At 40.3% G+C, this 23,401-nt stretch overlaps 2 protein-coding genes across 6 annotated transcripts; one reads left to right on the top strand and one right to left on the bottom strand.

Moving 5' to 3' along the window:
- The first annotated feature begins 224 nt into the window (after nucleotides 1-224).
- On the top strand, nucleotides 225-8,487 carry RPA2 (replication protein A2). Its single transcript, XM_083369369.1, has 9 exons — nucleotides 225-425; nucleotides 1,150-1,241; nucleotides 1,323-1,424; nucleotides 2,243-2,356; nucleotides 3,052-3,126; nucleotides 4,587-4,700; nucleotides 4,968-5,081; nucleotides 5,824-5,918; nucleotides 7,060-8,487. Exons 1-9 carry the CDS (start codon nucleotides 410-412, stop codon nucleotides 7,142-7,144), a joined length of 807 nt encoding a protein of 268 aa, XP_083225495.1. The 5' UTR covers nucleotides 225-409; the 3' UTR covers nucleotides 7,145-8,487.
- Nucleotides 8,488-10,441: 1,954 nt separating this feature from the next.
- PPP1R8 (protein phosphatase 1 regulatory subunit 8) lies at nucleotides 10,442-22,000 on the bottom strand. 5 transcript variants are annotated; one of them, XM_083369355.1, is made up of 7 exons: nucleotides 21,901-21,976; nucleotides 19,952-20,012; nucleotides 16,347-16,500; nucleotides 15,960-16,222; nucleotides 14,999-15,143; nucleotides 14,588-14,652; nucleotides 10,442-13,013 (listed from the first exon to the last, which is right to left on the bottom strand). In XM_083369355.1, exons 1-7 carry the CDS (start codon nucleotides 21,966-21,968, stop codon nucleotides 12,660-12,662), a joined length of 1,110 nt encoding a protein of 369 aa, XP_083225481.1. In that variant the 5' UTR covers nucleotides 21,969-21,976; the 3' UTR covers nucleotides 10,442-12,659. The 5 variants fall into 5 exon arrangements, with proteins under 5 accessions (XP_083225481.1, XP_083225482.1, XP_083225483.1 ...); XM_083369356.1 differs by having other exon boundaries at nucleotides 10,442-13,010; XM_083369357.1 differs by having other exon boundaries at nucleotides 15,960-16,180.
- Nucleotides 22,001-23,401: the final 1,401 nt, after the last annotated feature.

Below are 23,401 nucleotides of genomic sequence, written 5' to 3'. Positions count from 1 at the left end.
TCTCAGAATATCAAATCTTTTGTTGTACTTGCTGAGAATTCTGGGAATTGTAGTTGCGGAACCACCGTATTTTTGCATACGCCACTCTACCCTCTCTCTCTCTCTCTCTCTCTCTCTCTCTCTCTCTCTCTCTCTGTCTTTCGGCCGGCTTTTCCGCCCCTCTCCAGACCCGCTCCTCAAAGGTCCCGCCCTTTTCAGTTTCCCCATCAATCGATTGGTTGGGAGAAAAAGAGGAGGTGGGAAAAGCGGGTGGTAGTGACAATAGCTGGCCTATCCCGAGCGCCCGTGCTTGCGCGCGTGTGGGGAAAAAAACGCGCCAGGGCGAAAGCGAGCTGTTCGTGCGTGAGGGGAGGAGAGCCGGAGCTCGGCGCGGAGTCTTTCCAGGCGCGGGGCCTCCAGTTTCTGCAGCATGTGGTCTGGTCACGGTGAGGGCGGATGGCGGGTTCTTGTGTGCGGGAATTCGGAAGGCCTTCCCCTCTTCGGAGGCAGTGTGGGAGCAACTCCCATCACCCACAGCCTGTGCGGCTGTGCCTCATGGGAGCTGTACTCTTTAATCTTTTTTTCTTCTTTCGTTTGTCGCCATGATTACATTAACCACGATGACATTTATTTATTCGTTGTATGTTGCCGCCCATCTATCTGTGATCCTAGATGGCTTACAGCAGGGGTCTTCAAAGTTGGCCCTTTTATGACTTGTGGACTTCAACTCCCAGAATTCCTCAGCCAGGCATGCTGGCTGAGGAATTCTGGGAGTTGAAGTCCACAAGTCATAAAAGGGCCAACTTTGAAGAGCCCTGGCTTACAGTAAAACAAATAAATAAATAAAAATACGCATAAAATAAATCTAATGCCTCTGGGCATTATTATATCATTGTGTAAATGATGAGATTAAGTAATAGGGTCATCTGTGGCAGAAATACCCAAGCTGTCTCAATTTTCTTCCTCCCTCCCCCCCCCCCCCCCCCCCCCGCAGGGTGTCATGACTCTCGTGATGTTTTTAGTTTTGGTTTTATTTTAATATGTAATGAAGAAAAAAGTAACGTAGAATGTATTTCTGTGCACTTTTGCTGCTTTGGAAAAAAAATATCAGAGACTTAAAAATGCAAAGAAAAATGTTTTTTCATTTTTTTTAAAAAAATATTTTTCCAGGAGGTTATGACAGCAGTTATGGCAATATTAACAACACACAATCACCTGGAGGATTTGCATCGCCTTCTGCAACCCAAGGCGAAAGAAAATCAGTATGTACTTCTTTATATCCAGTTTATTTTCTGAAAAAGTGACAGTAAAAGAACTATAGTGTAAAAATTTCATCTTTGCAGAGGTCAAGATCACAGAACATTGTTCCCTGTACAGTATCACAGCTATTTTCAGCTGAACAAGTGGATGATGTTTTCAGGGTCCGTGAAGTTGAACTTTCACAGGTAATTTTCAAAACTGCCTTTAGTATGTTTACATTTTATTATAGATTTATCATATTTATTCAGTTTGTATAACCGCCCATCACAAAAAATGACTCTGGGTGGCAAACAGTATTGAAATAAATTTAAAAAATAGTTCCATTCATGCATACAAAAATTAAAATACACAGCAGCTGAGAAGATATCCCTGCAGAGCCGGGAGTTAGGATCCTCCATGCACTTGGGGGTCCCAGGCCTGGGCAAAGAACCCATGAAAGGCCAGTAGGGCCTAATCTCCAGAAGGAGAATATTCCATAGGGTGAGTGCTGTGGTAGAAAAGGTACACTTCCTGGGCCCCGTCAATCTGCATTTCTTGTCCACAGGGATCTGGAACTTGCCCATCCTGTCAGACCCAGATAGGATGAGTAGAAACAATCAGGGAAAGACAGTCCCTAAAATAACCTGTTCCCAGGCCATGAAACACTTTAAAGGTGACAGGCAGCACCTTGAATTGCATCACAAGCAGAACCGCAGCTGTCACAGCTCACAAAATAGTGGTGTTACATGCACTGAACAACTGGCACCATTTACTATCCACGTAGCCACATTGCATATCATTTGAAGCTTCCGAACATTGTTCCAGATTTTAGTTCTGCCAAGACTCCTATACAAAGGTTTTATTTAAATGTTTCCTCTCTGGCATGACAAATTTTCCTTTGATTGTGCCAGATCATGATCCATGAACGGTACGTACATTTGTGTGGTTAATTAAATACAAGGATTAGCAGGAAGAGGCATCTTAAAATCTATTTATTGAGATTTGCTTCTGTTTCATCATACAGGTTATTATTGTGGGCATAATCAGGCACGCTGAAAAAGCTCCAACAAATATTCTCTACAAAGTGGATGACATGACTGCAGCCCCAATGGATGTGAGGCAGTGGGTCGACACTGATGTAAATATCACGTAGGCATCAATAGACGTGAAGAGATAGTATAATGTGGCAGCTATAGAACGGAGGAAGCTCATGTTCAAATCCACACTTATTTTAGAATAATAAAATAAAAGGGAGAGCCACAAATGTGACTTTGACTTATTTGGGAGGAACGTGGATTCTAAATGTAATACGTTTATTATAGAGTTTGCAATTTGCTTTCACTTAGCTTTGGTAATACATTGGGGTAAAGTAAGATATGGGACGCAGTGGCTCAGTGGGTTAGGACGCTGAGCTTGTCGATCAGAAGATCCGCAGTTTGGCGGGTCAAATCCCTAGTGCTGCGTAACAGAGTGAGCGCCTGTTCCTCGTCCCAGCTTCTGCCAACCTAGCAGTTCGAAAGCATGTAAAAATGCAAGTAGAAAAATAGGGACCACTCCGGTGGGAAGGTAACAGCATTCTGTGCGCCTTTGGTGTGCAGTCATGCCGGCCACATGACCACGGAGACTTCCTCGGACAAGCGCTGGCTCTTCGGCTTTGAAACGGAGATGAGCACCCTCCCCTAGAGTTGAAAACGACTAGCACTCATGTGCGGGGGAACCTTTACCTTTTCTTAAAGTAAGATAATGGAATCCTGGAATTCTAGGCTGATTTGCATTACTTTGTAAAACATTGCTGGCAAATGCCAAGAAATCATTGTCTTCTTTTTATTCAAGGAGGAGGGCAGTGAAAATGTGGTTGTTCCACCAGGAACCTACGTGAAAGTAGCTGGTCATCTGCGATCTTTCCAGGTAAGAGCCATGGAATTGAAACATTTGAAAATGAGAATTGCCACATAGTGCTGGATAATTCTGTTTTTAGCAAAAGTACTGAATTAATTTTGAGCTCCCCCAACAAAAGACACTTAAGTGCTGTCTTCTAAAATCCTCTTGTTATATCTGTGAATGTCAGATGAGAAGATAGCAAGTAGGTTTGTGCTTGTGACATGTTTAATTTGACAGAGTATTCCTTGACTATTGAGAATCTGTTTCATTTAAGACATTTTTCTTTGATTTCAAGAAAGTAAAAATGTGTTTATAGTCCGATAGGTATGTGACTTTCCTTTTTTTCACCATTCAAATAAATTAGCTATATCTTAAGCTAAATTATTGCTTATTATTTTAGAACTTAGTTACTAGACAAGTTTTCTTTCTGTCATTTTGGAAATATTGCTGTTGTTTGCCTGAGAAGGAAACCAGTTTGGTTTACAGCAGGGGTCTTCAAACGTGGCCCTTTTATGACTTGTGGGCTTCAACTCCCAGAATTCTTTAGTCATGCTGGCTGAGGAATTCTGGGAGTTGAAGTCCACAAGTCATAAAAGGGCCAAGTTTGAAGACCCCTGGTTTACAGTATTCAGCCAGCTTCAGTTAATGCAAACCAAAGCTTGGTAGGTTATGTGAGCCAGAGCACAATATAGCTATAGAAAAATACAATGTATTAAAAAATAATTACAAACAGTAGTAAATTGGACTCATAAGTTCCTAAGCATGAGAATAGGAAAGAACTTAAGTAAGCATGGGTAAAATCAAAAGTGTTTTTAGAACTAAACAAATAATGTCTTAAAGAAAAGACATTGGTCACCTCTGAAAAGTTCAGTTAGCATTCTAAGGTAAGTATTATACAGAAATTTATTGATTTACATTGTGAAGATAAAATGATTTTGCTTTCTTAGATTATAATGTTAATAAACTTAATAATCAGGTCTCTTTTCCTAAAAAAAAATCTGTTGGGAGAACTAAGAAATTACTGGTCAAAAAACCTCATTTTGTTCCCAGGTAATTTTGTCAAACTTGTTAGAATGAGCATCATTGGCTGTTAGAAAAATTAAGATTGCTATGGGGACAGCAGAAAATTTTTAAAGGTAGATACAGTATGTCAAATTCATTAAAACTATTATTGAAGATGACAAAAATGTATAAAGTATTCTTGCAATACTTTATTACTTTGAATCCTTAAAGAACAGAAACTTAAAAGGCAAACCTAAATTTTTAGAAGAGTCTAAAGGAGTGAATATTTAATAGGACCATGCACACTATTAAAAATATTCGTAGCCTTTGTTTTTTTTTAAAAAAAATACACATTGAATTTGCTGGTATATTTATATGAAAAGTCTTGTTTTTCTCTGTAATGTGAATATTTGGAATTTATTTTGAAAAGTATATCTCTTGACTGCCATTGGCCAAAAATGTTTAATGTTCCTTTAAAATTCCAGAACAAAAAGAGCCTGGTTGCATTCAAGATTATGCCCCTGGAAGATATGAATGAATTTACAACACATCTGCTTGAAGTTGTCAACGCACACATGATCCTCAGAAAAAGTAACATGGTATGGGAGGAAGCAAAACACTCTAATTCAGCCTTTCCTGGCCTAGTCACATTTGCCTAGGCAAACTGACTTGCCATCCTAGAAGAAGCAGTCTTAATATATTGAGATGGTTCCAGGTGATGGAAGGGGGCAAACTGATAGAAAGTTGTAGAGAGCTTTAACAAATGGCATTGTTTCAGGTGGCTAGAGCCCAATTTCTATTTTACACATGCAGAAATATACATAATTACCATAACTGGCCATTGTTTTTTTCCCCTTGACTTTTAGCCCCAATCTTCAAAGACACCTCAGTCCTTTGGTGTATTTGAGACGAGCAGTATGTCAAATGCCGGAGGAAATGATTCCTTGACAATGCATGGTCTTACACCGCACCAGAGTCAGGTATGTCAGTTACCAGGTCACAAATGAAGGCAAATGTACATGTCCCAGGATAATGTTGCAAAATCGAACCTGAGTCGGTCACCGGGACCAGAGGTTTATTCTTCTGAGCTTTTGAACTCGTGCTGGAGCCCATCTTCAGAGAACTTCTCTCTACTGGAATAAGTGTTTTGAGCTATTCTGTGAATCGTGTTTATGTAGCATCTTCCTATTGATTGGTACATTGATGGCTGGCAATTGGCTATTGTTTCCTTGTGCTGCCAAGCTCTCTGCTCCTAAGTACCTGATAAGCTGGTGGTAAATCAACACTCCTGTTGACTGATGAGGGGTCCATTTCCCACGCTTTAATCATTTCCCTGGCTATCTTTGTACCTGCACGGCCAACAATCTTAGTAGCTGCAAAATTAAATGTGTGCCCTTGTTTATTGCAAGGTGAGCCTACCAATGAGTTCGGGTCTCCTCATCTGACCTCTCATTTGTGTTCTTGCAATCTGGTGGTTAGCTTTCTCCAGTTACCAGGCCAATTCTGAGCATGGCAGCAAAAGTAAAACTCCATACATCTGAAGAAAGACTGTTCATTTTTATGTCACTGCATGTTTCCGCTCTAGAAGGTTGAAAACAGAAACTTGTGTATTGATGTAACACTGCTGTGGTATAGCTCTAATAAGGCTTTTTTTGTTGTTAAAAACACAGATCTATTCTGTATTTGCCTTTGAATAACTGTGTGAACTCTTGCTTTTTGAAGGTTCTGAATTTGATTAAAAGCTGCATGACAACTGAAGGAATAAGTCTTCATGATCTGAAGTCTCAGTTGCATAATATTAATCTACAAACGCTCAAGTACGTAACAGAATGGGAAATTAGGCTTTTGACATACTGGGCTGTTGGGTGTTCCTATACCAAAAGGCATATTGATTCCTTTCAAACCTGAAATCTACACCTGTAGTAGTGTCCAAAACAAAATTAGGATAAGGTTTATTTTTCCTAGTGTATAAGGATAAGGATAATGTACACTAAGCAATTTTTTTTACATTCTTAACCCTTTTGTATTTAATGTTTGGTTCTTTCAAAGCACTTTTCAGCATCATATTCTTTCTTGGTAATCTATGTTTTGTTAATACTGTACACGAAAGAAAATGCCAGGTCATCCAAGGCGTTTCTAGAGATTTTTCTTATTGTCTGACAGGAGCTAAATTAGGTGTGGGATTATGTAAGATCAAGAAGTTGCCCTAAAATGTTACCAATAGCTGTTTTTCCCCTCAGACTGTTCGCTACTTTCTAAGCTGCTTTGTAATAATTTTTTGGGAATAATAATTTCTTACATGCATGCTTTGTGTTTTGGTCAGTTTTTAGATTTTGCCAGATTAGATATAAGACAAGGAATTTGTCTTATAATAACTGACTTTATTTTAGATGGTAGCACCTGCTGTGGCAATTTTAACTATATTCTGATTGGGTTTGTATGTTTCACCCTCTTCATGTGATTTTTTCTTCTTGTTATATTGTATATAAGATGTATATTGCTCTATGCCCGTGGTCGTGAATCTATGGCATGCGTGCCACAAGTGGCACGCAGAGCCCTCTGTGGGCACACGCGCCGTCGCCCCAGTCCTAGCCCTTCAGCTGGGTTTTATAAAACCTTTTCACTTTAGGCCTCTGCCGCCGTGGGCAAAAAAAAAAGGTTCAATCAATTTCAACTTCTCACAGGAAAAAGAAAAGATCTCGCAAAGTTGGAATTGATTGAACATTTTAGTCCCAGTCTGCCGTTATTACCGTAGCCACGCCCACCCAATGGGCCACACCCACCCAATGGGCCACGCCCACCCATCCCCCGACGATACATAAGTGGGTTTTGGGTTGCAATTTGGGCACTCGGTCTCTAAAAGGTTCACCATCACTGCTCTGTGCTGTTCTTTAGTTATAATAAAGTTTAAATTTTAAATTTTACTGAAGGAATTATTTTTCTCTTCCTTCCATTCAGGAAAGCTGTTGAATTTCTTAGCAGTGAGGGACATATATACTCCACTATTGATGATGAACATTTCAAGTCTACAGATGCTGACTAAGTTCTAACTGATTAATAATCATCTGGGTCCAATGTTTTATAAGATCCAAGACTGTTTTCCCTGATTTAAGTCTCAAAGTACTCTTGATGGTGACACACAAGACTGAATGGGAAATGGGCACGTCTAGAACAGATGCCTCTATCCAGCTGTTTTGTGGAGAGAGGGAATGCCGTGGTTAACTTTTTGTGCCTTTTCTGTCAATGGAATCCTTTAAAAAAGTATTTTTTTACTAATATGGCAGTAGTTTATTTGCAGTAGACATTCAGTCTAGGATGCTTTACATTTCACAGAAACTCTGGAATGTCAAGATGTTTTAACTTTGCTCCAGCTTCTGTCTTCTTCTGGCTGAATATTATACTATGCAATTTTGTACACCGGAACCCCCGTAACTTTGTATAATTACATTATGCAGTCTTGTACAATATTGGGTTTTTGCCTAGCTCAGAAATCATACTTACATAATTATGTAATTTAATTTTGGAATGATTTCTTAAGATTTATTCTTTAACAATTTTAAAATCAGGAGGAGAATTAACACATATCCTGGAATCTGATTTGATTATTCATATAGAAATTTAACAAGCATGTAGAGGGATATAAATATAGTTTACATACTCAAATTCTGGCTGAGAATGTAAAGATTTTTGAAAGTTAAGAGGAAAATGACATCTAATACATGTAAAAATATAATAAAATCTTGCTGTTCTGAAAATATCCTTGTGTGATTAGTCTCAAAATATGTTAAAAGAATAATGTAAAGGCTTGTTTAGAATTGCAAGATCAAAATGCCATCTTTTTAGCTCCAGGGATTCAATGATAGTTATTAATTTCTTATGGTTATACCTTTCAAAACACATGTTCTCTTTAATTGCTTCTCACTGGTTTAAGTCTTCCTAATTGTCATAAATTGGAAGGATAGATTTTTTTAAAAAATTAAATTCTATGGTCTTCCAGAACACTATTTTAGATTTAAAACCTGCCTTTCCTCCATGAATTCAAATAAGATATTTACCTCTCTCTCCTCTATGCCATGACCTCAACAACCACCCCATGAGGAAAATTGAACTGAATGGTTCGTCCCAAGTCACCTGGTGAGTTTCCATGAATGAAAGTGTATCTTCATGTCCTAACTCAACATTTGAACTTTTATTGTGGTGGAATGTGTAGTAAGGAGATGGATTCTGGAGGACGGAGGGTGTGCATTCCAGAGTAAAGAAGCAACATAGTTCGGATGTGACGTGTGAGAAGAGGCTGAAGATAGTCCCTCCCTAACAGTTCACAGAATATATGGTAGATGCACATAGACTGGCAAGATTCTGTGTATAGGTGTGGAAACAATAAAATAACTTGGGAATGTGTGTCCACGCGCCATTTTTGGTTTCAGACATGGAAATTATGTAGGACTGTCTACACGTGCATCTCAGTTGTTCAGACCGAGAGCATTGGCAGCTGTGCAAAGTATCTTGGGTTGGCCCAGATTTTAAATAATTTCTCTGCTAATGTTCTGTACCAGCCTGCTACCGGCCCTGCAGAAAAGGCAGGGACAACCCCTTTACAAACGGCAAGAGGCTGGAATTACGCCTGCCAAATTTATAGCTACAAAAACAAACAAGACACGAACCAAGAAACAGGAGCTTTAAGAAACATGAACCATCCCAGCGGTTGCCTTCAGCAAACCAGCCCTCCCAGACATTCCCCTTATATAGAGTTCAGGGCGTGGCTTCTCTCTGCCTCCTTCGAGAAGCCCCATTGCCTTCCTCTGTTTACTCCTAATTGACTGCCTCCTGCGTCGGGCATCCTTGAACAGGGCCAGCTGTGGGTCATCTTCATCCACTCTGTCAGGCTCACACAGCTGGGTCTCCGTGACCAAGTGGGAGGGGCCTGGCTGAGGGCTATCATCAGCAAGATCTTCAACCCCCTCAGCAAGGTCTTCAACACCCCCCTCCTCCTCTGAGTCGTCCGACCCAACTGCCGAACCCACAGGCTGACCCTGAATCACAACAGCTAACACCTTTCCATTCTACCACTCTTCTGGTTTGCCCTTGTCCTTTAGAAGGGAAGATCCAAAAAAAATTGCCATGGTATTGAATTGCTTTACCAGCAGCCTTATTAACAAAAATTGGTACCCCACTTGTAAAAAGTAGAATGTTTTCTGCCCCTTATGAACTAACATTTTCATTTTGAAGCAAGACTTAACTTTTTCACAGCTGGCACACAAGTACTTCTCTATACATGACATCTGTTCCAATTTCATACCACCAACACTTGGATGCAGAATACTAAAACACATCACTTTTACCAGTAAGAGGAAATCAAATATGACCTTGTCTCTTTCTTGGTTTATTCTGGCTGGTAGGGCTCCAAAGTACGGCAGGAAAAGATTAATCCAAGAAGGGATTTAATCCAAAACAATCCTTTCTAGACTTCCTGGAAAATACTGCTATGAGGATCCGTGCAGCGTTTACATTCTGACAAAATGATTCATCAATACTATGGCCCATTTCTTTAATATAAATTTTCAGTACAACCACTTAAGAGTACTGCATATAATCCATGTGTCTAAATATGAGCTATAATGGTATTATAGACCTGAAAAACCTGGCAAACGATTAAAAGAATGTAAGCTTTTTTCCAAAGAACTAAAGAACTGGTATTCTGAGAAAAATGATACGAGTGGACAATAGGCAAGAGAAGTATAAATTCATCATATTACTAAAAATGTGAGCATTGTACTTTTACAATCCTGAAGCTAAATGTAAAGAGATGCCATTTTTGCACAACACAGATGAAACTAGTGAGCGCTATCAATGTAATTTAAAGGCGGGCTTGAACAATCCATGGCGTTTCCAGTTGTGTCTTGATGGCTTTAAAACAATCCTCAGAATTAATAATAGGTAGTCCTTGTTTAGCAACCACAATTGCAATTGGCAACGCAATCACTAAGTGAAGCAGTCACCAAGTGAAACCATGACTGCCTATGAACTTACTTTAGCTTTCCTTTTACACATCTGTGAAGGTTGCAAACCCAAGGATCGGTTGTAAAGATACTCATCTTGTCATAAATGATTGTTAAACCAGGACTACCTGTGTACATTCAATATCAATGACAAAGAACAGCATGGGACTATCACCATTATATTCCACCTGAAAGCTTCCTAGAAGCATTAGTGCAACAGAGCATAATCCCACGAAACACTTTCATATTTGTTTTATGATTTTAAAAAAACATTGTATACTGCTTTAAATATTCTCATTAAAGAAAGAGCAAGGTTAAAAAATATTAAATAGAACAGAATGGAAATTAGGCAGGGTAATTTTTACCATGAAATCTGAAAATACAAAGTTAACTCTCCATTTGGCAAAACAGTCATTTAATTTACAGTGTAATAAATGTTACAGATAAAAAGCTCAACAGTGTGAAAAGGCCTATTACACAAATGTACAAATGTCTGTACAGAGCCCCACACACTTAATCCCTCCCCGCCCCCTGCCCCAATTTCAGCCAAGCCTGGCTTCAAAGAACTGAAAAGACAAAAGTTTGTACTATCCCAGGGAAGTCAGGGCCAATGCCAGCACATAGTAAATTCCCAGGAGATGGATTTTTGCAAGAACCAACTACTTTTTCTTCAATCTTACTTTAAAATCAAGCAAGGGAAAGTTCAAGTGTTTTAAATTCATCGCAACTTCAGCAGGTTCCCTCCCAAGTTAAGATATCATTCCACAGCCTTGGGAAAATTAATAATCCAGAGAGATAAAATTGCAAATGAAATGAGAGGATTTGGAGTACAGGACACAAAAGTTGGGTCATTAGCAATTTCTTCCAAGAATTATGTTACCTGACATAATTTTCTAAAATTGCATTTTTTAAGAGGCCTACCATAGAAAATAAAACAGAAAATCAGGTACTTGAGAAGTATTCATCTGCTATAGACTCCAATATGATGTAATCCAATATACCATGGGGAGTGGTGGGGGTGGGGAAGCAGTTGTTCAGGTTGGGCAGAGACAACGACAAAGAATTATTTGGCCCACACTGACACAATACTTTTGCAAGATGCAGTTTTGGATAACTGCAGTTTCCAAAATGACAACATTCTTCTATCTTAGCTCATTCAGTTTTAATAAATATCACCAATTTTAATTGGGGAAAGAAAGTGATATGGTTAATTTCCCCAATGAAATCTATTGGACGAAGTGCTTGAACACAACACCTGCCCATTATTGTGCTACAAAGGATTGTGAAGTGCCCCTAAATACCCAGAATCAAGAACAGTGATGATCAATAGCTTGCAGTCTAAGAGTCTAGAGCAGACATGTCAAACTCGTGACATTGTGCGACGTACTGGGACACTTTTGCTATTTATTGCTGGCAATGGGGTGGGCGCGGCTTGCATGTGATGCATCTGGCCTGCTGGCCGACAATTTGACACCCCTGGTCTAAAACATCATATGGGACAATATAGCTCCAATTTAATAGCTATTTGGGGATACATTCATACATTGAAATCAATGGCAATGTCTTGCTCCAAATATTTGGAACAGGAATGAATATCTTTAGTTTTGTTTAGTTAAAAAGAAATTAATTACAGAATGATGGAGCTGAGTTTAAGCAAAGATTTTAAAAAATGAAGTGAGAACTTGGCTGACCATTCTTGGGCTCAACTTCAAGGCTACCCCATTAAGGAACTGCTTGGGGAAACAGCATTAATCTTAATTAATTAATATGGTATCTGAAAATCATACAAGATTATTGCTGAATATTTTTACTCCCTTGTCCATCAACATAGTTAAATGTGGCTATTGGGCAATTCTTGGTTTGTCAAGGACTGGTCATAAAATCTTTTAAGTTTTACTAAGTCTGAAATGGTCATAATCTTTTCTCAGTGGCTCCAATCAAGAATGTCAAAAAGTAATTAATTCCATGACCATTTCATTTGGTTTGAAGTAATCAAAATGAGGGTAAATGCAAAGGGTTCTACCTGTACTAAAAGCACTTCATAATCCTGAGATACAAAGCAAAACACGGTATTTGATTTAAATGAAGACTATTACTGACGTGCTTGTCAAAATACTATGTAAGTGTCAAGAAATTCTGCTGGGGCTGGGTTTCTTTTGAGATCAGTTGACCCAAAAAGAAAAGAACAAAAAAAAAAAAAGAACTGGGACAGCAGCAAACCACCTGCCATTTCTACAGCTGCAACATATAGACAAGGGCAGTGCCCCTTAAATGCATGAGTAATGCCAGAATAAAAGTAACTGGGCAAATGTAATGTCTGGGTAAATGAAAAAGAATCTGCCAGGTAATGCGGTTCCACAGGCAGTGAGAGATATTTTTGCATTTCATTTCTTAGACACCTTTTGAACTCTTCTGAAGGTTGGTTGTGCAAGGGAGTCATAAAACCCCCCAAAACCCGACTACGACCCCAGGCTGAGAGTTGTGGCTGAACTTGTACAGTTCCCCCTTGCCCGCCTGGCTTCTGGTTCCTGCCTCCCGGAACAGACTCAGATTGGCTCTTCAGATCAAGAGAGAAGGGGTGGGCTTCTTGCCTGGCCAAGCTTCTTTTGCGTATTTCTTTTTCTTGGGCTCATTCACAACTTCAGGATTAAAGACGACGGGGTTGGGAGCTGGGTTCATGGCAACAGTGGAGGGGGCAACTGGAGTCAAGTCCACGTCTGGGGCAAGATTAGGATAGGGCATTGGTAACCCCCCAATGAGTGCTGTGCCGTGAATGGTGTGGGTCTGGGCACCTGCCTCATTGTGGGTGGGAGGCAGGCCTCCATACAGTCCTCCACTATAGGGAAAGTTCTGCATGCGACGTGTTGCAGCCTCATCTACAGCCAAGGAGCCAGAATTGTCCATCCGCTTCTTCTGTCGAGAAACAAAACACATGAAATTAAAATATGCCCCAAATACAAAGACATTTAGTAGAATCTGTGCTTTTGTGAGGAGGTAGATCCCCAGGAGGGAGGGGGTGCGTGCCAGAGGAATAAGTGGCTACTCAGCCCAGGTATCATATATAAGAAGGTGAAGACAGACTAACCCAAAAAAAATATTAGTTCACAAAGTATACTGTAGATCAGGAATATCCAAACTTGGCAACTTTAAGACTTGTGGACTCCCATGGCTGGCTGGGGAATTCTGGGATTTGAAGTCCACAAATCTTAAAAATTGCTAGAATTGGACACCCCCGCCACTGTAAATGCAAATAGGAGTCTTCAGTCTAGCAATATTTTGTCTATAGGTGTGAGCAATAGGGAACTCAGCTCGGAAGAATTAACACATTATTCTTGGTTTGGGGCCTGACAACCTTTCACTTTAAAATACCAACTCCTCATTGTTAGCAGAGTTAAAAACAGAATTAGGTCATGAATTTCAGCTTCCTCCACTTTCCATTTTTATCAAGTCAGATCTAAGCCCTTTCTCTCACAATTGTATCCTAGCAGCTAAAACCTCACTCAGAACTATTTTAATTCACAGCTGAGAATTTGGTTCTCCACGAATCTATTTCTTCTTTAAAGTTAGCTAACCCTGTGTTCAGTAATGCGTGGGTAGAGCTGAATTTGTGACTATTACTGAAGAAATACTTCTTAATTTGCATGTCAAAGCAAACTGTGAGTCATGGAAATGAATCTTGATTAAAATATCTTCCTGGCTATGCAGAAAAGGAAGGGAGAATGAGGGCAATGATCTATGTTTCTGCAGGCTAGTAACCAAGAAAAATGGTGGTTATATAAAATGGAATTCAGAAACTTTTCATCTGGATGATTTTTATATTATATTTGTTGTTTCAATAAAAGATTGCTGATGAATTCAATTCTTGTTCTATCAAAACCTAATCTTATTTCTTTACATATTTTTGTCCTTGGCAAAAATTAAATCTAATCTAATTGGCAACATAGTCCACTGGGGAAAATGTAGTTACGATTCTCCAAAGCACCTGAAAGCAGGACAAGAAGCAATGGATGGAAATGAATCAAGGAGAGAAGCAACCTAGAACTAAGGGGAAACTTCCTGACAGTTAGAACAATTAACCAGTGGAATAACCTGCCTCCAGAAGCTGTGAATGCTCCAACACTTGAAGTTTTTAAGAAGAGACTGGACAGCCATTTGTCTGAAATGGTATAGGCTTTCCTGCCTTAGCAGGGGGTTGGACTAGATGACCTCCAAGGTCCCTTCCAACTTCTTCTTCTTCTTCTTATTATTATTATTTGCAAGTTCTAATACTGACAGTATATTTGTTCTGATTTATTTATTTATTTATTTATTTATTTAGTTATATTTATATACCGCCCTATTCCCTGAGGACTCAGGGCGGTTTTCAGGGAATTAAAAATCCAAAATACAAAATTTAGCAGTAATAAGAATCAAAGTGTTTAGTTTAGGCCCATATTATTTTAATAAAGAGCCAGGTCAGCTTTATGTTTCCCAATTTAGTAACATACCTTCACTGGAACTACTGCAGTCTGTACCATGTTTCTGAAACGTCCAACAGAAGGGTCCACGTCCTCTATAGGAATACAAGAGATTGAGGTATTAATAGCTAATCATAAATGAAATCTCAGGAGTATATTTAGCACTGAAGGAATTTAATACAAGTCTTTTCAAAAGGAAAGGCATTACCATTATCTTCTTTAGGAAAATATCTATATATTGATACACGCTTACACACAAGTAACAAGGCAGGCAACTAGGAACAATATAGTTGTTGTTCCCACAGGGATCGGTGATGTGGTACCCTCCAGATGATTTGCACTGTAACTGCAACTCTTGATCATGATAGCCAGAAGGGAGGAGTTGTAATTCTAACCATCAGAAGGGAACTGGGCTGCTTTTTCCTGGCCCACATTACTCACCTGGATTAATGATTTCATCATCATCACTGAATGTTACTCTTGAGTTCTTTCGTTTTCTTTTCGGTCTTTGGATATCCAAATTCCCTTCTTCTATTGTCAATGTGGAAATCCTCTTGTTATGGGCCGTATTGAACTCTGTCAGGTTCTAAGATGTCAAAGAGAAAGATTGCTATTGCAGCACAGATTAAAGGATTCAACAATTTGGGGGGATGAAAACTGCTATAATTTCCTACTTTGTTGTGGCAGTGATCTTATGACAACTCTGGACCCGACAGAACTTGATCCTTTTGTGGGGTTTACTGGGGGGGGGGGAGAGGCATTGTAAACCTTGGGGGGGGGAAATATCCTGGTCAAGCTTTTTGGGAGAATATTAGAGTTTAGAATATGGCAAAGCTTTAGGAATCCATTCTGTTTCTTAAAATCTGCCACCAAAATGTAGTTTTGAAAAAGTCAGCCCCACGTTTTTTTAATAGGGACTACCACTATATTTAAACCTTAATCAAGAGGAAACTTCAAATAGGGAATTAGAGCAAACTTGAGCAGCTCTCGGCTTAGCCCAGGGGTCTTCAAACTTGGCCCTTTTATGACTTGTGGACTTCAACTCCCAGAATTCCTCAGCCAGGCATGCTGGCTGAGGAATTGTGGAAGTTGAAATCCACAAGTCATAAAAGGGCCAAGTTTGAAGACCCCCTGGCTTAGACCAATAAAGATGAAAGACCCCAACTAAAACAAGCAACAAGAAACTGGTTGGAAGGATTTGGTCACTATTACTTTTCTCTTTCTTCCCTGGGGCAACAGTAGCAAATTTGACACACAGGAACCTCTCTCCCCACTTTTAAGAATAGCACAGTTCTACTCAGGGGCTAGTGTCAATCACCGTTCAAGCCAAAAGGTCTCTGTTCCCTTCGCAAACTAGATATGCAAGATGGGTACCCCAATACGGGTAAAACATGGTGCTCACATCTAACTCTGTTTCTTCCTCTGGCAGACCAAGCAAGCCCTTCAGTTCATCGTCTTCGCTGGTCATTTTCTCATCTCCTTTCACCGCCGAGGGCAATGTCTGAGGCTTCTCTCTCAGGGTGTAGGCCCGCGTGGAGGCACCAAAGGAAACCGTGGAATCAATGGGAATCTGTTGTGGCTTATGAGGCTCCAAACGAATATGGCCCAAAAACGTGCCATGTGCTATGCATTTTTGAATAAGGAGGAGAGGCAAAGCAACAAATACTAATCACGTTACTAAAATATTACTTGAACCATAGTCCCTTTTCTAAATTTCAGTGTGTCCCTCCCTCTTAACCAGTGCACTGGACTATTGAAACAGTTGCACACCCATTGTTTATCAACTTACTACTGTTGAGATCTATAAGAAAAACTCTCTTCAGATGTTTATGGTAGACCAAAGCAGCATGGACGCGAGAGCATGACTGGTGATCTATGGTGAAGTCGCACAGGTCGGGGTTTCTCCCAAAGAGATAGTATTTCTTCTCATCGATGATCAGTTTCTATGACAAGATATCAAAGACAAATGGGTGGATTTTTTTTTAAATTGGTGGTGTTGGTGGGAGGCCTATACTTTCTTAAAATCATGGGCCTGGGTATAAAAAAGGGGAGAACCTCATTAGTCCATGAGAAGAAAAGGCAACCCAAAAGACTAGCAATTGAAAAATGTGCCACTTGTGGATAAGCCAACCCTTAAAATTTTCATGTTTTAATTTTTACACTGGCTTACCCACAGGCGGCCAGTTTTCATTGTATTTCAGTTAAAAATTTGAGGGGTGGCTTTTCCACAAGTACGTACGGGTTCTTAAAAAAAAAATTACACGTAGTCAGATTACAATGGAATTGGGACTAGAGTTTCCATTGCTAAGCTACGTGGTTATAAAGCATGACATCATACAACCTCATTGCTTAGTAATGATAATCCTGGCAATCCCAGTTGCCATTGTATAACTCTAGGACTGCAAAGGTCAAGGACCTGGTATGACCAGGATGTAGAAAGGGGCAGAAATCCCAGACAAGTAAGCCAGTGGGAGAGACCTTCAGTTAAGAGCTACAGGAGGGCAGATGCACTATGGAATATGGGTGGCTGGGAAGGTGCTGCAGGAAAGTGCTATGGAGCCCAGGTGTGTCAGTGAAGCAGGAGCAACTTGCAACCTCTGCTGGCTTCTCCACTGACTTCTCTTGTGTCTGTCAGGGAATTTCGCAAATAGCGATCAGATCATCATAACCTTTGCTGGTGGTCAAGTCCTTGAATTGTGATTGCACGACTGCAGAGATGCTGTGATGGACTGGTCGTAAGGTTCTCTCGTTCAGCACCATTAAAAACGTGAACAATTGCTAAATGAGCAGTCGTAACCCAAGGGCCGTGTGTTTGTGTCCATGTGCGTGTGTGTAAGTAGTCCTTGCTTAGTGATCACAATTGGGACTGGCATGCGACCATGGTGAGATTTCTGTCAATTCTCATTTATGGGATGTTAAAAGAGACATCATTGACTGTGACTTGAGATGTTACAGACTGTGACTCAGCTTGTTGGAAGCCAGCTGTAAAGCATGTTATCGATCACATGACTCTGGGGAGGCTAAACAGCCATAAATGTGAGGACTGGCTACAGTAGTGGCCAAAATTGTGGAAACCTTTTGGGAAAAGTGTATAATAGAAATGGCACCTTTGGTTAGGTTTCCACCAATTTTTCATCTAATTTCTTTATAACTGTAGCCTTGTTCACTTAATATTACTACTTTACATCGCTTTCTAGGCAACCAGTCAACTCTTTGCACCATTACTTTAATTTTATTATGTTTTACAAGCTCACTAAATGAAAGAACACAAAAAAACCCCAACCAACTTGATAGTGATCACTTAACACATTGACAAATGTTCAATACATGACATCAATAACTGAATCCCACTGTGATCTGATTGGCTCACTGCCAAAACAAGATGACACCTGATTGGCTCTCTAAACACTCATGCCCAGTGACTACAATCAGGTGAAGGAAAGCTACCTGATATCAACCTAAGCAAGTTGTGCTTCCTTTTTCTGGTTATTTATTTATTTATTTATTTATTTATTTATTTATTTATTTATTTATTTAGTTATATTTATATACCGCCCTATTCCCTGAGGACTCAGGGCGGTTTACAGGGAATTAAAAATCCAAAATACAAAAATTAAAAACCCAATTAAAAAATATTAAATTAACCCTGTAGTCAGTTAAAAAACCCCAAATTAAAATTTCCTCCTCAGTCTGGGCCCGAGAGCTCGAAGAGCCAGGTCTTCAGGCCCCGGCGGAATGATCGGAGGTCGGGGGCAGTCCTCAGCTCCACCGGCAGCTGGTTCCAGAGGGCAGGCGCTCCCACCGAGAAGGCCCTATCCCTGGGTGTCACCCGCCGGCAATCTCTCACCGGCGGAACCCTGAGCAGACCCTCCCTGTGGGAGCGCACATTTAGCTATAACTTCATAGAATACAGTACAAATAACTGAACAAACTATATTGCATTACATTCTTGATTAAATTATCTTTCCAATGATATATAATTTTATGGTACTACTCCAAAAAAGTGGTGTTATTAGTCATCAAACCTCAAAAATACACTTTTCCCAAAAGGCTTCCACAATTTTGGCCACTACTGTATAACGTTACCTTTTCAGCAGTGTTGTAACTTCAAACAGGTGCTAAACAGGGGAGCCATTAAGCAAGGTCTAGCTCAGGGATAGGAAACCTTAGCTCTTTTATGACTTGTGGACTTGCAATACCCAGAATTCCTGAACCAGCCATGCTGACTCAGGAATTCTGGGAGTTGAGGTCCACAAGTCATAAAAGAGCCAAGGTTCCCTACCCCTGGTCTAGCTGTATTAATGCCATGTGACACTGCTTTTCAGCATGGGACAATTTCTACTATCTAAATGACAATGGTACCTGCAAAAAATAAATCAACTAACATAGTTGAGCAGTTCTAGAAACAAATATAATAAGGAAGCAAACTGATGTTCTAGAGTTAATTAAGTTGTATAAAAAGAAATGGGAAAGCAGAAAAGCTAATATTTTGCCATTCTTAAACGCATCAACCACTAAAATCTCATTTGTGCCTCTGAGTTATAACCCGGTGTGATTCTCCACACATAGAGCTTAATCACTTCATGGCTTAACTTTGATGTTGCACTTTTTAGACCCAGCCAATCACTAGTTACACCTTTGAACTCTAAATGAGAACTAAGGCACAGATGGCTTGGTTAGTATCAAGTGCTTAAGAAGTCTGTAGAAGCGAAATAGCACCATAATTTATAGTTACACATTGATAAAAGATTCTGCTTAAGAAGTGTTCCATCCCACTTTTGGGATATTTGGACAAACCAGAGAGAGAGTTGTCAGAAAGTGCATGAATCATTTGCTCAGTCCTTATACTGCTCCTTTCTTTCTTGTCACACTGCAATTAAATCAGGAATGATTCAATTAATTGTAGCTTTCAGTTACATCCAGATATAGATTCTTAAAGTAGCGGCAACCAAGGTTTTCTGGTTTGGAAGAGACACAGTATTGCAATAGAGAATGAACAATATAAGAATGAAGTACCCAAACACTGTCTAACCAGACATGAATCCTGAAAATCTGAAATCCTAAAAAAACAAACAAACAAAAAACAGATTTCTGCACAAAAATAATTTGGATCCAAATAGTGATCCAAATTCTTAAAATAAAAGTTATGGGTGCACATTCACACCTAATAGTGTAAAAGCACCATTATCTTTGAATACTTGGATGCAAATAGTCAGATACCAGTCCAACAGAGAGAAATTCAGATGGCTTGCTAAAAATAGCCAAGACAAACTGAAACTAAAAAAAGAGAATAATTTAGATTTTTGCCTGTGATAAGTTCTATAGCTCTATACATAATGCTGTATGTCACCTGGCTCATATTTAAATTTAAATTTTCTGCATCTATTTTCATACCTCAATAAGTTTGTCTCCTTTGACTACATCCAAGTGTAACCCTGGTGGAGGCTTTCCTGCCCTAGGAAACAAAAACAAGAAAAATATTTTAAGAATACTTAAAAGTAGTCATTGGAATCTCTGAAGTTATCAACAGATGTAAAATGACCACAAATTGCTCTGACAGGGAGAACCTGAACTTGGGCACAAAAAGTCAATTATGCTCAGCACTGACCCACTTAGTTTAACTGAGCATTTGTGAGTACAGTTTAGATATATAACAAATTATAAATCAATGGCCTTAAAATGTTTGCCTCAAAAGGGGACTGAAAATTCATTAATTTGGGCCTACAAATCATCAAACCTCCAGTTCATTAGGAATATGATTCCAATTGTTTGGAAACAAAACTGGTATGTCCTATTTATGGATTTCCTGGAAGCATCTGGAAGACCACTGTGAGAAACAGCATGCATCAGAATGATTACTTTGCCTTTTGGCGACAGCATCTACTTGGAGAGGTTATTTATTGACTGAATTCAGCATAGCAGGAAACAAATTTGTCTACAAATACAGTCTTACATATTTCTGTGATGTATAGGATTAGATGCTTGATTCAGAGAGGATATGGCTGGGAGACAAAACTACATAACATGAGTACATAACTACATAACATCTCCTGCTCAGTTTTTGCCTCTGCTACAAAGTATTTTAACTTTTATGCTCTCCCAAATCTGCTACAAAACAAAAATTAACAGCTAAAACTGTTAATATACCTTAAGCTTTTTGAGCACTCAATATTTCAAATGCTTATTGCAGTTATTTTTGGATGCACATAGTTACCACTACATAAAAAGACACAATCTCCAAGGCTGGTGTCAGAGTCCCTGTTGTGTTCTGTCATTAGTTAAGGTCAAAACAATGGGTATGATACGAATGATTGTTTGGTACAATATAGACTTTTTATCTTTGAAACACCAATCTCTCACTCTCTCTAAAAGATCTTGGTGGATATTGTATTACAAAATCCTTGAGCACATTTGCATTTTTAAGGCACATTTTGACAGCTCTTCAACTGCTGCTTTAATCTCTTTCACATTTTTCCTATAAAGTCTAGCAAATACACAGTGAAGACTACGATGGAACAATCTAATAATAATTATTTAAATCACATAAGTGACACGATCGCCTTCACTATTGTTATTAAAATGCAAAACCTTGCTAGCAAGCTAAAACTCAATCTTTCTACTTGACAACTATTTTTGATCTAAGGAATACATATTTGTATATTCCAGACTTCAATCACTACTTCAGTCCATTATTCAGATTTTTACAACTGTGTCCAGATTTGTGTCCCGATTAAAACAATCCCAAATGAACGTCCCTGCTGCCTACAGCAATTTCCCCACCACAGCCTCATTTTTGTAGGTTTACATGTAGGACTTCAGTAACATACCTAGGTTGAAAGTATATTTTGATTTCTCCCAGGCTCAGAGATTTTAAAGAAAAACTTATGTCATTTGTCCATACTCAGCAGCCCCCTCTCTCTCTGTCTCACTTCACAAAGACCGTTCAGTAGAGCCACACAGCCTGCCCTTATCCATCATAGCGCGTCCTATACTGAACTTCTTCGCCATCCCTATTCTGAGGCACATCAATAAGCAGCAGGTCCTCTGCTCGTGACCAGAAGCATCTTATGAGGTCGAAAGCATGTGTTCTGCCTAAGCTAAAAAGCACTCTTTCCCTCCCTTCCATCCCAAGTATTTCACATACGAAGCGCGACACTGCAACGCTCGAAGGACCAGTCCTGAGGATTCCCCTCAATCGGTCCTCCCTTCCAGGGGCTGCTACCCCGCTCCCCGGGCCCGCTCCCCTCTTTTCGGATGCTGCTCCGCCTCCCAAGGAAAATGCAGTCCCCCTTGCACAGCAAGCCGTTTCCCCGCTCTCCAACGGCACACGCCCCCACCCTCACCAGGTCGGACAGTCAAAGAGTGGGAGGCTACCGCCGCCGCCACCGGCAGAATTTGCGTTGGCCGCCATCTTGTGACTGCCCCCATTCAGCTGGGCGCAGGGCAGGCCGGGAAGCTGGAAGACCTGGCGGGAGGGCGGCGATCCCAGCATGCATCGCGCCCAGGCGGGCAGCGGGGTTGAGAGGAAAGGGGAGAGGCAAGCCGCAGAGGATAGAGCGTATCCTATCGAAGCGCGAGCGCGGCGTTCGGGTGACGTCACAACGACGCTCCTTTAAAGAGCGGGAACGCAGAGCCGTCGGGGAGGGAGGAGGCCATTTTGTACTTGGTTGTTTCGAGTCGGCGGGTTGAGCTTGCCTCTTGTTTGGGCCGCAGTCCACGCACCTTCTCCTGCAAGCTGTGGCGGTGGTTTTTTTTTCTCCCTTCCGGGCATTTTTTTTTAAAAACCTGCAGCTGTTCATTATTACATTATACTTACACGAGAAACGTGTACGTCACAAAGCCTCTACGGGCGCTCTTGCCTTTTAAAATCGCCGGCCCGTTTGAGAGCCTGGCTGAGGTCTCCGCTGATTTTGGAGGAGAAGCAGAGCAACGGGCATCTGGCAAGCCTCGCTCGACCTTTCAGGAGATTTGAGCTATTGGGAGTTGAGCCGGATGCTGCCGAGTTAATTTTAGAAACGTTGATCCGTTAGTCCTGTGGTCTTTTTGGGCTGAATTCATGCAACGTCCTAGAACGGGTAGGCAACCTCGGCTCTTTTATGACTCATGGACTTCAACTCCCAGAATTCCTGAGTCAGCTATGCTATGCTGGCTCAGGAATTCTGGGAGTTGAAGTCCATGAGTCATAAAAGAGCCAAGGTTGCCTACCCCTGTCCTAGAACTAGTAGCTACATTTTCACGGTAGTACAAAAAACCATGTTTCAAGTATTAAATCAGGTTGATTTTAACTTGGTTTGCATTTTGTGCCTTAACATGTTAACGTACCCTGGGAACGAAGTCTGTAACTAGATTTAATGTTGAGTGCAGCCACTATCGAATACTTGGATTCAGGATATTTACAAGATAGCTACACTTTGTCTGAAGGGCTATTACAAACAAATCCAATTTAAACCCATCCCCCAACTGTACTTTGAGACTGCACAACTACAGTACCATGCACTCATGGGTTGACTTGTGTTGTATGTGTGCATATAATATGCATGTATTTCCACACTGTGTGCCTTGGAGTTCTTGGCTTCTGGCAAATACTAAAGACAGGTCCTTGCATTTTCCATAGCAAGCTTTTTCAGAAGTGGTTGGCCATTCATTGCCTTCCTAGCTGGTTTCTTGCCTAAGGAAGGCCTGGAACTACCCCAGTACTTTTAACCGTTAAGCTGACTTCGTTTGCACACTTGGCAAAAACAAATCCTCTGGTGAATGTATCTTTGATCAGTCTCATTGCCTTCTTACACATACATTTACTAACACAAATTCTGTAGTAGTTCTTGTAATTTAGACTGTCTTGAA

Source organism: Vipera ursinii, assembly GCF_947247035.1.
Source record: "Vipera ursinii genome assembly, chromosome: 9".
NCBI classification, from domain to species: Eukaryota; Metazoa; Chordata; class Lepidosauria; order Squamata; family Viperidae; genus Vipera; species Vipera ursinii.
This window is presented reverse-complemented; position numbering and strand designations above follow the sequence as displayed.

Bases quoted from the DNA above. Each gene is read 5' to 3' on its own strand.
- RPA2 (XM_083369369.1), top strand. The intron at 2,357-3,051 runs GTAAATATCACG...TTTTTATTCAAG, and splicing joins GGCAGTGGGTCGACACTGAT to GAGGAGGGCAGTGAAAATGT. The intron at 5,919-7,059 runs GTACGTAACAGA...CCTTCCATTCAG, and splicing joins ATTAATCTACAAACGCTCAA to GAAAGCTGTTGAATTTCTTA.
- PPP1R8 (XM_083369355.1), bottom strand. From the start codon at position 21,968: ATGGCGGCCAACGCAAATTCTGCCGGTGGCGGCGGCGGTAGCCTCCCA. The intron at 20,013-21,900 runs GTGAGGGTGGGG...TTTGTTTCCTAG, and splicing joins CTCTTTGACTGTCCGACCTG to GGCAGGAAAGCCTCCACCAG. The intron at 14,653-14,998 runs GTGAGTAATGTG...GTATTCCTATAG, and splicing joins TGATGAAATCATTAATCCAG to AGGACGTGGACCCTTCTGTT.